The 14,048-nt window shown below is 46.9% G+C and overlaps 5 protein-coding genes across 5 annotated transcripts; 4 read left to right on the forward strand and 1 right to left on the reverse strand.

Annotated features, from left to right (window-relative positions):
* Positions 1-754: 754 nt before the first annotated feature.
* On the forward strand, positions 755-3,432 carry BKA55DRAFT_724779 (uncharacterized protein; the record flags this gene model as incomplete). The annotated part of the gene is made up of 4 exons (XM_046201091.1): positions 755-899; positions 953-2,449; positions 2,504-2,797; positions 3,407-3,432. 4 exons carry the CDS (start codon positions 755-757, stop codon positions 3,430-3,432), a joined length of 1,962 nt encoding a protein of 653 aa, XP_046052331.1.
* Positions 3,433-4,176: 744 nt separating this feature from the next.
* On the forward strand, positions 4,177-5,529 carry BKA55DRAFT_537314 (uncharacterized protein; the record flags this gene model as incomplete). The annotated part of the gene is made up of 3 exons (XM_046189899.1): positions 4,177-4,322; positions 4,397-4,794; positions 4,847-5,529. The coding sequence occupies 3 exons, from the start codon at positions 4,177-4,179 to the stop codon at positions 5,527-5,529; spliced, it is 1,227 nt and encodes a 408-aa protein (XP_046052332.1).
* An 828-nt stretch (positions 5,530-6,357) lies between these two features.
* BKA55DRAFT_724786 (uncharacterized protein) lies at positions 6,358-8,396 on the forward strand (the record flags this gene model as incomplete). Its single annotated transcript, XM_046201092.1, has 6 exons — positions 6,358-6,381; positions 6,436-6,813; positions 6,866-7,004; positions 7,092-7,277; positions 7,404-7,417; positions 7,605-8,396. The coding sequence occupies 6 exons, from the start codon at positions 6,358-6,360 to the stop codon at positions 8,394-8,396; spliced, it is 1,533 nt and encodes a 510-aa protein (XP_046052333.1).
* A 343-nt stretch (positions 8,397-8,739) lies between these two features.
* BKA55DRAFT_562900 (uncharacterized protein) lies at positions 8,740-10,428 on the forward strand. Its single transcript, XM_046192341.1, has one exon. The coding sequence runs from the start codon at positions 8,808-8,810 to the stop codon at positions 10,332-10,334; it is 1,527 nt and encodes a 508-aa protein (XP_046052334.1). The 5' UTR covers positions 8,740-8,807; the 3' UTR covers positions 10,335-10,428.
* Positions 10,429-10,579: 151 nt separating this feature from the next.
* BKA55DRAFT_687924 (uncharacterized protein) lies at positions 10,580-13,797 on the reverse strand (the record flags this gene model as incomplete). The annotated part of the gene is made up of 4 exons (XM_046199139.1): positions 10,580-11,263; positions 11,314-11,913; positions 11,971-12,497; positions 12,549-13,797. The coding sequence occupies 4 exons, from the start codon at positions 13,795-13,797 to the stop codon at positions 10,580-10,582; spliced, it is 3,060 nt and encodes a 1,019-aa protein (XP_046052335.1).
* Between the last annotated feature and the right edge of the window lie 251 nt (positions 13,798-14,048).

Here is a 14,048-nt window from a genome sequence, read left to right on the forward strand (position 1 = left end):
CCTTGAATACAGCAAACGAGGTATTCATTCACCAAGTACAAAGCTAGACTAACATAACTCAACATCGGACTGATAAGCCTCTCATACTCACCATTTTATCCTAATCGGGTAAAGCGCTGGGGTCTAGAATTGACCCCCTTTTCCCGCCGCGCTCAAACTTAATACTTATCATGTGCCACAATCCCAGCTTCAATTAACACCAGCCTATCTTTGATAGGGCGCCAAGTTTCCAGGCCTTCTTATCTGTTGCGTAATAATGTCGTAGATTGCAATTTACGGCGGCTATCGTCGTTACGTGGCTTCGGAAGAAGTTCGCCGAACGACTTATACCCCGCAACGAGCTAGATCACAGGAATATCTGCTCCATCAGTATCATGGCCAATAGCCGGGGTCAAAGATGTACTTTGAAGAGCACGGGATGGATGGTGACTGGATCTAATGTCTTGCTGTTCTCAGGATTTCCGGAGATTCATCCTCGGGGCCCTTGCGTGCTGTACCCCAGGTTTACTCCTGATCCCACTATCCCAGTCGACTAAGTTTCCTGGCGTGCTCACTGATATGTTGCTCCATACAGGATTGTTAGTCAACCGACCGATCTAAGCACAGAGCTAGTTAAGATTGGTGTGGACGACAACTACTCTCCTCTCTCTCATCCTCCTCACTCTGACATCTTCTGTTCTTTGAAACTCGCATTCGATCCTGTTCGCTTTGATTTCTCCTATTCACCAGTTCACTTGACCTAAGCCCAATCGTCATGTCTTTTCAAATCCCTCGACGCCAGAAACGTTCATGCCTCCAATGTCAAAAGGCAAAGAAGGCTTGTGATGGGTATATTCTCAACAGAGACCGGGGTCCTGACTCAAGTCTCGCCTCTTCGATAACTTCATCAAGCAGCTGTGGTACAAAACCACTCCTTGCGTTTCACTTCCAATGTGACTTACCGTAGCAATAGATCAAGATCATATCTCGAGCATTCGTCCTTGCTCATATTGCCAGAAAGCATCAAAGCTATGCTCCTTGAACGCTATCTGGGGGTTAACTGGTATGCGTGCGAATCAAGGTGCATATACTGCCAGCGAACTTGGACCTTCCAGGAACCGAGATCCCAATCAGGCCTCATCTCAAAAGTCTACTACCTCAATTAAAGCTGAAGCCATGGCATCCTCTTACGAGAACACATTATCTTCTATCAAGTCAAGGCCGCCACCAGACGCACAACCCAGCCACTGTCGTCGGAAGGTTCACGGTGAACAGAAGATATCAACAGTCCCTTTAGCCCCCAGTGCCAATGTATCAATGACCGTGGGTTTCAATAACCAACTTCTGACACGAAGTCTACTCTGCATCTATCATGACGTTCTTGAAAATAACCTCTCTTGCTGGATAACCGAAGTCACCTGCCCATATTCCATGCCATCCTCATCCCAAAAGAGTACCTCACAAGGACAGGGACATGGCGTCGCATCACTCTCAGGTTGTACCTTTGGTCCAACAAATCCGTTCTACCAGTATATCTTCCAGTTGGACCGTGTCACGCAAAGAATCTGGACACCATTATCTCACAAAGAGAATATGGTGGTTTCTCGGACTTTGCATCTCTGCATACTGGCCTTTGCAGCTCAATGGACTCAGAAACAGACCAAGGAACGGACAGCATCGCCCACGAGTGTTGAACACCTACACCACTCAAATACACCAGCTACCATGCCAATGGACTATAGTCTGCAACTACTACTTTGGGAGCAAGCGAGAACAGCCCTTCAAGAAAACATGGGGATTGAATGTTTTAGGATTGTTTATGCTGAATTCATCTTCGGTATCACTGAAAGACCAGAACCAAGACATAATCAGGACTACAGTAGCCACAGGAATGACCCCTGTCTCTCAAGAGATCAACATTCGGTCATTCATGTCATAGGCCACATCCTGTCAAATGAACGCCCTTCTGCACATCTGGAACAGGCAGCAAGGAAAATGCTTGCATTGAAATACCGCTTTGAAATGGAGGACCTAAAGTCAAAGCGCGGACCTCAAGACATCTATGCTCTACAACGACGACGGACTGTTGGTTTCATATATTGGCTCCTTGTAATGTTCGACACTGTTGTCTCGCCACTGAACAAGAGACCCGTCGTTATAGCAGATGAGTACTGCAGGACAGATTCTCTACAAGACACACATTGTCAATGGAGACTTGACATGTTCCTTAGGGACGACTCCGAAATGCCACAGTCTCTCCGCTGGCCCTGCTCAGAGGAAGTCGCCTCAAGAGCGATGATCAAAGCAGCTCCCATCAAGGTTTTACTTTACCGCCAACTATCATACATCCAGAACGCGTTGCGGAAGAGGTCGAGCATTCATAATATCATCAATGCCACAAAAGGAGCAATTACTGTCTGTCGATACTGGGACATGACGTACGCCTCGTTTTTCCAAGGCTTGTTACGAGGTTATGATCGAGTTTCGTCAAAGCTTAGAAGCTGGGTTGTATGCATTTTCACAGCCTGGAACCTCGGTACACTGGTTCTCGCGGACTTGTTAGAGCTAGTGCATAAGAACGCAAATACTGATGACAAGATGGGTCACGCACCAAACAGCTATATGAATATCAGACGGAGCAGTGCAATCAATCTTGCTGAGCTCGCCGGCGCTGTGATTCCACGGGAGACCAGCCATACCAAACAGCTTCCAAATTATCATGTGGCGGTTCAAGAGAGCCCACTCTTGACAGATCCTTGCACGTCAATTTTGGTGGAAGCTTTTACCAGGTCTTCTCTCTATCACCTGTCAACGATTTGTGCAATTAAAAATAATGGGCAGCATCTTCAAACAGAAGGTTTTCGGCAAAATTTGCAGTGGTTTGAATGTTGTGTCAGAGCATTGACGTGTCTTTCAAAGAGATCGAAACTTGCAAAATCCATTGCAGACAGTTTGCTACTAGCACTTCGGGACTTACAGGATACGTAGATCATTTACTTAAGGTTTATATGAGCTTTCAGGTCGATAATGACGAGGGAGGTTCATGATGCTGTGTTCGAGATACTGATTTTTGGGGTATTTGTTCAACCAAGTACTTTGTGAGGATAATAAGGCGAGTGATCTGCACCTTGCGGAGACAGCATTTCGGCAAGAACGATCAATTAGATATAGTGCAAATATAATAAGTTAGAGGACAACCCGGTAAAGGCTTTTCACCATCTTGGGCTGTATTACCAATCATCAGAGCTTCAACGAAGATAAACATGAATAAAAGAATTCATGTAGAAGTAAAGTAGCAGGGATGTTAGCCTTTTAACCTTAGTCGGTGGTGAACTGTACTTGGCCCGATGCCAGGGCATGTGATTGGCCTTTGCGTAAAAGCAATGAAACAGTCTTCCTTTTCCCGCTACGCTACTGAATCCTTCAGCGTTGCGCCTCAGCCTTGACGCGTAAAAAGGGAGGCTTAGCTGGATCATACGCAAAGTCCAATAAATTGGAACTCTCATATAAGGATGCGTGTTTTTTGCAACCATAGCTCCACTGTTTACCAGCGATCCTGGCAGGTTGACGAATATCGTCATAAAAGATTGTATTACAAAACAGGGACAATTTAAGCTTAATGGCGTTATTGAAATATCGTGATGGAAGTTATACGACTCGGGCCAGGCTTATAATACGAAAGAAAGCTCCTTTGTACGAACTTTCTTCGTACTGGAATGATATGACTGCGTGTTGGCTGTTGGCTGTTGGCTGATGCTCATCGGCTCCTTAACCGAGCTGTGGACCTTACGTTAGGTAACACTTTAACGACCAACAGCCAGAGCTTAAACAGGCCTAGAACATTTCTCTCTTGTAAGAAAACGGAAATTAGCCTTCTCGTATATTTCGGTAGTTTCCTATTCCAGCCACAAGTCGTGCTTGGACAGTAAGAATCACGGGAATCATACGACAGATGCGATGCCATTGGCCAAATAGTATCTGGGTGACAGCGATGCTTCCACTTGATTACGTAGATCAACGTTTCGGCTATTCCTACTTACAAGTAAGGGACGTAGCATCGGGCCTTCGTAGATCAGTAGGGCTACGAATCATGCCGTAACCCCTGGGGATGGAACCCAGTCTAAGTGCCATCTTTAAATCGTTGAGTTGGCCGTTGTCGTGTCATGTTTGGTTTGTTGGTTTTTCGTCTTTTTGAAAATGGGTCTTCAATTCTGTGGTTCCCAAAATGGTGTGAAGATGGGGGCCTTGAACGCTCCCAGACGCGCAATATGGATCTGCTCTGTTGTTAGCCTCACTGCGTTTCTTATCCTCTTCTGCTTCCCCGTCTCTTCGTTTTATCCGTTGTAAGTGCATACTGGCTACCCTCTTGTCTGGTAAAGGCTTCCATTAGCGATACTAATGACGATATATTGCATAGGAAACCCACTGTCACTCCATCCAACCCTCCCCCTCCCCCTCCTCCTCAAATTACGGATACATTCAGTGCCAACTGTCATAAGAAACCTCGACCAGAAGCATACAAACAACATGGCAATGGAACCGAAAGCTTAGCTCTTCCTAAGCTGATGGCGGAGCTATGGAAGCCCCTCGTGCATCCTATCACGGAGAGAGTGTTCGTCACCGACAAAGGAGAACGCTTCGAAGTACCGATCAACCAAGTGCGATGGAAGAAACCACTTGGAAAACGAGTTGTCATCGTCGATACTGATACTCGGCTTGATGGAAAAACCGAAAACACGATGTTGAATGAATGCCCCTTGAACTTTACAACACTACCTGGTCGGACTGGAGGTCACCTGAACCACTATATATACGGTACGGTTTACGAATGCTGGTTCCTGACACTGTGCTTATATTCAAGAATTAGCTATGATTCACGGCTACGATTACCGACTAGTCCGTGCAGCCGACTATCCCGATCGACATGGAACTTGGGTTAAGCCCGCCATCACCAAAGAAGCCCTCAAGACCCACGACTTCGTCATCTCGCTAGACTCAGATGCAGTCTTCACTCATCTCGACCTCCCACTAGAATGGCTCATGAACCTCTGGGATTACCGCCCAGAAACCCTAGTCGCTATGGCTTACGACCTCGACTGGGAACAAGACTACGATCCTCAAGGAAACCTAATTCTCAACACAGGCTTCGTCATCGCACAAGCAAGTCAGCGTACCCAAGAAATGTTTCAACGATGGGAAGATTGCCCACGAAGTATACCAGGCTGTGACCACTGGAACTTCAAGTGGGCACATGAGCAGAGCGCTTTTTCGTACTACATCCGGTATGAGTTTAACAGAACACACGATGTGAAGAACATACCGTGCAATCAGGCAAATGGCAATGAGTTCACACTTGATGGAAATGGCGAGTGCAAGGGCGTTTTTGTAAGCCACAATTGGAAACACAAACACAAGACGCCCGAACTGTTGAGCAGGAGCATAATGACTTCGCTGGCCCGCCGGGTGCATGGGCAGTTCCACCATGATATAAACGACTTATATATAGATGCCTCGAAACAAACGTATCCGATTGAGGATAAGGTAACCTAAACAATGAAATAAGGAAGGAAAGTTAATTTTAATTTAGACTATATAGATTTTATGCATTTCCACAAACAATTCTCTCAGACCCCATCTACTTTGGCTTAATCATTAGACACTTATTATGTAGCAAGTCTAGTTATCTCTTTTATACTCAGATCTCTCAAGCAAAGGGAACGTTAAAACAAGCCTGACAGTCATCTCACGGCACACTCTAGATGTTATCTTATCTTATCTGTGTTGCCCTACACAAACTCCATCATCTTAGCTACCCTAGATCACTCGCAAGCGACGCTGGTTTTTTGACATTATCGATAGAAGCTCATTACTCGAAGCCCCACCGTTGGATTCTCATGATTACCGTTGAATCATTCCTGTATCATGATCTGTGCCAAACTTCGGAGACAAGATGCTAAGGTCGTCTGTGCTGTCTAACCGGATTCGGCATGTCGAGCCTAACGAACCGTATGGAGGGTAATGCAGAGCACGCTGGTTATGCACAGCTACTAAACGGTAACCCGATATGGATAAAAAGGTGTGTTTGTGATACATACCACATATCGAGATAGGAAGCCAGGGTAAAACGTGGTGTTTGGATCACGGAATGCGTAATGTCTGTGCCTAAGTACAGCTCTTGGGAATGAAGGACCTATTTAAATAGCGACAGCTCAGCTCATCTTCTGACCCATTGTAAGTATTTTGATCTAAGATATACTTACTTCCGTGTGGTGATTATTAGCTCTCAGCCACAGGTCTCAACTCCAAATCACAATTTAGGTAGTACTTCAGCATACACACGCCCAATATCAGCCAAATAAAAACCAAAGTCCATCACCAATGGCTTCACTCGGCGGCAAGACGGTATGTCCACCAACAACCCTGCCTCTACCTTCAAGTACCTAATCTGTATCGAAGATTGCCATTACTGGCGCAGCATCTGGTATTGGCCTCGCAGCTGCTAAACTCCTAGCAAGCCGTGGTGCCCAACTCTCGATCGCCGACATGAACAAAGCCGGGCTTGAAACTGCTCTCGAGTCTCTGCCCGGGAATGGGCACATCGCTACCCAAGTCGATGTGAGTAACAGCCAAGATGTGAATGCCTGGATCGAGAAGACAGTTTCTGTCTTTGGCAAGCTTGATGGCGCTGTTAATATGGCTGGCGTTTTTACTCACGGTACTTGCCTTCGTGATGAGACTGACAATACGTGGGATTTCATCATGGGGGTGAATGCTCGAGGTGTTTTCAATTGTTTGAGAGCAGAGTTGAAGCATGTTAAGTCTGGAGGAAGCATTGTATGTAACGATCATGCTCCTGACTTGAACTCGAAAACTTATGTGTGTACAGGTATCGGCAGCTAGTGTTGATGGTCAAGCTGGTTTTGCTAATGCTTCTGTATATTGTGCAAGCAAGCATGCTGTCATTGGCATGTCTCGATCTGCCGCAAAGGAGAACGAGAATATTCGCATCAACTGTGTTGCACCCGGTATGTTACATTCCACTTGACCAATAATAATGACTCAGATTACCCACATCAAAGTACAGCAATTCTGACGACTATTATCATCAATAGGCAGTGTCCGAACACCCATGATGGAAGGTGAAGGAATGGCTGAAGCAGTAGAAGCAGAAGTTGCACTTCAGGTTCAAAAGCGTCCTGCTGAGCCCCATGAAATCGCGAATGTCATTTCTTTTCTGCTTAGCGATGAAGCTAGCTTTGTCACCGGAGCCGTCTATAATGTTGATGGGGGTTGGATATGTTAGTCGGAGGCTATCCCGAACACTTCGGTATAGGCCGGCAAGTAGCCGATAAGGATGGAGAACACCCACTTCTTGGTAGCATCAGATTGAACTAGTCAAACCAACGCTCTCTAAAACTTCCCAGATTTGGAAAAAATAGTGAGTGGGGGTGCACTCGGCTGTAATTCATGATCAGGCGGACATTATAAGATAGTCCTTATCTACAGGTTTCCAAGGCCCCAACTCCTCAAGTGATCTGAATTCTTTAACTCTTTCTAAATTTCAATATTGAAATATTAACCGTCTGCTTCTCTGAGAAATAATGACCGTGAAAGGTCGTCTCCAGCAACCTGTACGGGTCGCCATTCTGGATTGCGACTACGCTGTGCCCAAGGTCGCCGAAACTTGGGGACCAACATATAGCAGCATCTTTGCCCATCGACTACAAGCTGTCAACAAGACTCTACGGTCTGAAAGGCCCTTAGAAACTTCTGCATTCGACATTATTAAAGACGAATATCCTAATCCTAATGACTTCGACGCCTTCCTCATCACTGGATCTATCAAAGGAGTTTATGATAAGGATCCATGGACTGCGAAGTTGAAATCCTTCATTCAAGAAACCTACCAGAATTATCAACATGTGCGACTATTTGGAGCTTGCTTCGGGCACCAGATAATCTCTGCAGCGCTGCTTGAAAATTACGGTGTGATTGTCGAGAGAGATCCAAAGGGTTATGAAGTTGGCATTCATAAAGTCGCCCTAAACCCAAAATTCGCAGCTCAGTTCAGTCATGTTTTTAGCCTGCCTGAGGGAGATGGATTACGGATGCAGTTTGCACACGGCGACCATGTTCGACTTGAGACATCTTGGCCCGAATCGTGGATGTCGATAGGAAGTACGCCGCATTGCGTCGTGCAGGGTATTTTTCAACCGGGACGTGTTTTGACATTTCAAGGTCACTTTGAATTCGATGAGGAGATTTCAAGAGAAACGATTAAGTATTTCTATACACCTGAACGGGGATTTACACCCGAGCAGACGCAGGCTGCTCTGGAACAGATTCGAGGCAAGGATGATTCGGTAGAGGCTGTAAAGATGTTGCATGCCTTTTTCACGGAAGGCAATGATGAATAGAAGATATCGATTTCGATTTCGAATAACATAAACTTGATTGTTAATTTTATCTGATATGTCAGCGACTTGAAGAATACCGCTTTGTTACAATTGAAGGCAGCATCAACACTTACCTATATCCAAGAAAATTCCCCAATTTTAACCATCACTCCAAAATCGATATGATAACTCATAAATGTCATGGATGCATGCCTTGGCTGATCCCTCTGCTTCCCTTATCTGAATTAAGCTTTTAGAGTTGGGTGGCTTAGCGTCATGCGCCCCAGAATGAGGCGCAATTCGACCAAGGAATATCAAGGCAGAGTGCCAGGCTAATGATTCGTTTCCTTCTTTAAATCAATCGACTCTGCTCAATTTTTCTGCTGGTTCATATTTGACACTGCTTCACCTTGGGTGTTCAACGGTTTTTCGATGCCGCTGTTTAAGAATTTTCGCAGCAGCGCAAAGGTCGTAGACCAAGCGGTCAATCTGGACCCGCACACCTGGTCATTGCCATCGTCATACAAACCCTCTCAGGCAGATGGCAAACAAACAACAATTCCTGACCCAAGAGTATTCTCAAACGTGTTTTCGATTCCCTGCGAAACTGAAGCACAAAGCATCGAGAATCTCTTGGCATATCCTGACGCGAGCCATGCTGCTGTCCATCTGGCTCTGCTCGAGTGTTTTCGCAACCTGAGGGCTAGCGCGGGGGCCCTTGACGTCGAGGTCATCCAACCACCTTCATATTATGACACCAAGAGTCCAGTTCCGGCGTCACCTTCAGGGCCTACGCAGCTTCCCGCATCTCAAAAATGGGATCTTCTCATAAAACTCGCCGTTACACGATTTACAACCTGGTGGTCTGGCATTGAGTTATTACTGAACCATGCGAACGCCTACTCGCACCATGGTGGCAGCCGTGCTGCTCTTCAGCTCACGAAAGACTATCTGCCACCGTTGGACATACTCCTCGTGTGGTACGCACTTATGCTGAGCCCGGAGGCTTATGATGCTGCTTGTGAAGCTCAGGGTGTCAATGCTACGCGCTTGAAAAACATTTGCTTCCCTTGGCCTGCCATTCGCGATGTCATCGATATGAATAAGATGCAGCTTGTACTTCCTCGATCTGCGCAGAAGCTGTTCACTAATATATCGTCTCAACCATGTGACATTCTTGATTATATCCAGAGTCCCCCGGCATATACTGACTCGGGAAAAGTGCGTATTGAGACGGATTTATTCAGCGAAGTCAAGAGGCATGAAGATATCATTGAGGAATCCCATAAGCTTCTGTGGATACGCTCACCAGCTTTGCAAGGGTCTCTTATCCGAGCGGGCCTGGAGTATTTGGACTTTCACTTGAGGGAGCCCAATGCAGTTGAAGAAGAGATAGTTTGTCATCAGTCCTTCGGAGTTAGGATTTTCTGGAGGACACATCGGCTGTTTCCAAGACAGTACAAGGCGTTCTTGAAAGAGATCGGGGACCAACACCCCGAGCCTACAGATGATCCTAAACGAGATGCAAAAATTCTTTTCGACCTCGAAGGCCCGTCCTTCACGCAAGAACACTGCCATTGCTGGATCTGCGAGCGCATTCGCGATGATCTCCCAGAATTCGTCTACACAAAACTTCCACCAACGGCATCCTCCTCTTCTGCAAGCTTGAGTACCATGCAGAAACAAATCTCTTCATTATCTGCCGAGAGTCTACTGCAGATACAAGATGACCTTGGCTTCTGCCTCGCAGTTGAAGACGCTCGCAGGTGCGGGGTGCCGTTGCCAACTCGACCACCAACAACTGAAGAGAAGGAGGCTGATAAGATTGCCAAACAGAAACAAAAGGAGCTTGGATATAGGCCTGGGTTGAATGAGTATGTTGAAGTGTTGCCTGATGGGAGACGCAAGATCCGGACGCATAAGTATGCAAGTGGAATGTGGGGTACGACTTGGGCTTGATCTTTATTAGCAGACATTTGTATCAGTTATATTGAAAAGGAGCAAAACCAAGCCATTTCATAGTAAGAAGATTTTTAGGTGGTCACGTACGGTTTCAACTTATTTGGGAATTACTTCTCCCTCGAAGTTTTGGTCGCAGATATATATCATCACTTCCTACAAAGCTGAGCAGCAACCCCTGCCTAAACTTCCTGACTGGATTCAAAGTGATATATCTAATGACCGCCCATAGCCCGGTACCAAGACTAGCTACTCCCACTAGGAACAAGATCTCGAGCCAGTCTAGCCACAATCCCAAGTGCATCCATTTTCTCATTCATCGGCTCCTTGAGCTCCTTCGCTGGACGATCAAACCGTCGCCACACCTCAATAAATCGCTGCTGCCCCTCATCCAGCCCAATACCACGAAGCACATTATACATATCATCGTGATTCGCAAGTCGCTCAAGGTCCGAGTCACTAACAGCCGTAGTTGACGGATGCTCCTTGCCGTGGACAACAGCAAGGTTGACGCAATGCAAGATAAGCGCTGCGAGTCCAGCTGCCAAGGCCGTTGCTACAGATGAACCGGTACGTTCTTCAAAGTCATCCGGTAACGCTCCCTCTCGGTGTGGATTTCGTGAGACCACCTTGTGGCCTGGTAAGATGAAGCTTAGATTCTGAGGGTTGCCGGTTGGGCCCCATACGCGGCCGTCTGCCGTTGCTGCTCCGATACGGAAGATACGCTGACGGTCGAAAGACCATGGGTACTCGACTTCTGTGATGGCGCCGGTGTCGGCGGCGGCACAGAACAGGAGTATTCCAGCGTCTAGGGCGTCCTTGATGGCTTGACGGAAAGTGTTGACGCCATCGCGATTCTCGACTGTTTCTTTGACCGTCCAGGACATTGATATGATGTCCACCTTCTGGTCTATGGCTGCTCTGACAGCCTATCTTATGTTAGTCATGTAAACATGCTCGTTTTGAGATCTACACTCACCAGAGCTGCGCTTTCTGCAGCAATATATTCTTTCCCATGAGTCTGTGTCGCCAAGTTGAGACTCGTCTGCGTCTCAAGCTTATACACATACAATCTCGCCATTGGGCACACCCTGCAGATCATATCCGCCATTACAGTTCCGTGGCCCTTCGTAGACCTATAGTAAGGGCTTGGCCCGTTTTCATGCGGGAAACCTCTGCTGAACGTTTCTCCACCCCAGATCTTACCCCTAAGAGACTCAACATATGGATCAGCGCCATCGTCGATAAGAGCGACCTTGATGCCATTCTGCGGCTTTACAAACTCGGAGCAAGTGTTCTGTAATTCGTCGGCGAACTTATCCATGCAGTTTAGCCATCTGTTAGACTGTAGACTCATCTCGTTGATGCCACTTTGAGCTTTTGCAAATGCCCCTTCTCGGACGATGCGTTCACTTCCTGGGACATCTGCCTTGCATCTGAAGACTAGTATACGTCTTCCTCGCTCAGTATCGTCTCCGTCATCTGAGAGAGTCCTTTTTGGGTTGGCGGCTGCTGATTCGTTTAATCGCTCCTCGAAATCATTCGCGTACATAGTGATGCGATCAGCCGACTCTAATGCCTATCAAACGTCCAATATTAGTGCTACCCTGACGGTAGGTCTCAGAATAACACATACCTGCTCTTCGCTGTATACCAGATGTACCGCCTCCAGCTTTTCTAGCCTCGCCAGCCCTTCAGGCTCGCTCCAAGCCCTCAAAATCGCCCTGTTACCGCTCCATCGCAGATAAAGCTGCCTCACATTTCGACAAGCAGTTAAGATAGTCTCTGGACACAGGTCAACCTTGGTCCAATCAAGAATCTCCACCTCAAAGGGCCTAAGACAATCCTCGAGTGCCTTATCACTATGCGATGGGTCCTTAAGATCATCCACCATCACTTTGAGGATGTGTTTGACCCCTTTTCCATTGAACCAGTTGAAGAAAACAGTCAAGTCATCCCTGCCACGTCCCTTATGAGACGTTTGGGCTCGATTTCTTGTTAGCCTTGCTTTCACTGCTGACACAGGAGGTTTCTGAAGTTCTATTCTTCGGAATGAAACATAACGTAGAACTTGGTCAAAGTTGATATGGTCATAGCTTTGTTTGAAGGAATCCTCATAGATTTCTGGTGGAGCCTCAGAGTAATCGAAGCACAGATTGATGTCTACAACCAAAAGTTAGCATCTGCAAAATCTACGGGGATTTCCTCTCTCACTGTTGAGATTAGCGCCATGGAGAAACTTGACAGCTTTGAGCTGGTCTCTACTGGCAGGCTTCGAATCGATCGTTAGAGTAGTCCGGAGATAATGCAGCTTGACTGCCTGGCGAATCTTCTCTGCGTATTCACCCTTGCGCTTCTCTTCCTGGGCCTGCTTTGCAACGTCCTCCATGCCCGTTTGTCTTCTCTGTATAGGCTTGAAGCCTTCGGGTGCTTCTACGGGTGCTCTTCCGGTCTCGGCTCCATAGCGTCCATTCGCATTAGAAGTGTGGCTTGAAGAGGATACGTCAGTCTGTTCTGATCCTCGTCCGTGAAGATTCTCAGGTGCTCGATGTAGCCCTCCGTGACCGTCTTTGCCTTGTTGTTGAGAGGTGCGACTTCTCCCACTGACATGCTCCAACCCTCCTTTGGGCCTTGGTCCAGCGTGTTCACCCTCTTGGCCTTGTGATTCCTCCCTTGATTCGTCCTGCTTTCTATCCCCAGCACGAGCGGAAGTTGATACTTCGAATTGTTTCCGCCAGAGACGCTGTGTGTGGTCTTGGTACTCATAGACAGATAGATTCTGAGGCTCTTTGGTGTACTCATCCAAAGCGCTATCCCCGTGAGCAAGAAGTGCCTCCACAATCTTCAATTGTGCTTCTGACGCATACTTGTAGTCGACTGCCAAGTGAAGAGGGGTCAGGCCGCTTTGGTCTGGGGCTCGTAGTGTCTCTTCGGATGCTCGTTTGACCAACTTGATGGTATACTGGTGCTGGAGATTGTGATAAATGGCTGTATGTATGCAATTCCTCTTGTGCTCACAAGTAATGCGGAGCAATGAATCTATGTCATCAATCTCGTCTAACACAACTTCGATGAACGCAGCGTTCTTTTTGGTGATGGCGATATGCAGAGGAGTCTTGCTAGAGTCGTCCACACGATGCAGCAAGGTCTTGTCGAACTTGATAACGCAGCGGGTCAAAGACTTGTGTCCAACTGTGTTTGCAATCATATGAAGGAGTGTCTGGTTTGAGTCTTTGGTCGATTTTGAGAGAAAGTGTCCATACTTTTGTAAGAAGCTCTCCCGATTTTCTTTCTTACCCAGGTTCAACTTCTTGTTCCGAGCCTCATTCGTGATACTTTCAAAGATGAAAAGCACCTCATCATTATTAGATATCTTGGCGGGCTCGTCCTCAAAATCATCGTCCTTGTAGTCGTCATCGCTATCGGCACCTCTGACATCTGTTGTAAACGCAACCTTTGTCATCGTTCTTGGTGTTAAATTTGACTGGTATGTGTTTTTCCTAGCTTCTCTTTTTCATCTCAATGCCTCTCTGGTTGCTTATCTGCCTGTCTGCTTACCCACGGCAGCCTGCATGCAGCTAACCAGAGACACGTCATTTATTAGCCGCTGACCAGGCTCAAGGATATCCATATGTGAACAGGGGTGCGAAGAACCCCAACTCCAAGTGCATGTACCTCCTATGTATCAGATCAGGCTGTCGCAAAATCCCCTCC

This window comes from Fusarium redolens, assembly GCF_020744475.1.
Source record: "Fusarium redolens strain MPI-CAGE-AT-0023 chromosome Unknown BKA55scaffold_5, whole genome shotgun sequence".
NCBI classification, from domain to species: domain Eukaryota; kingdom Fungi; phylum Ascomycota; class Sordariomycetes; order Hypocreales; family Nectriaceae; genus Fusarium; species Fusarium redolens.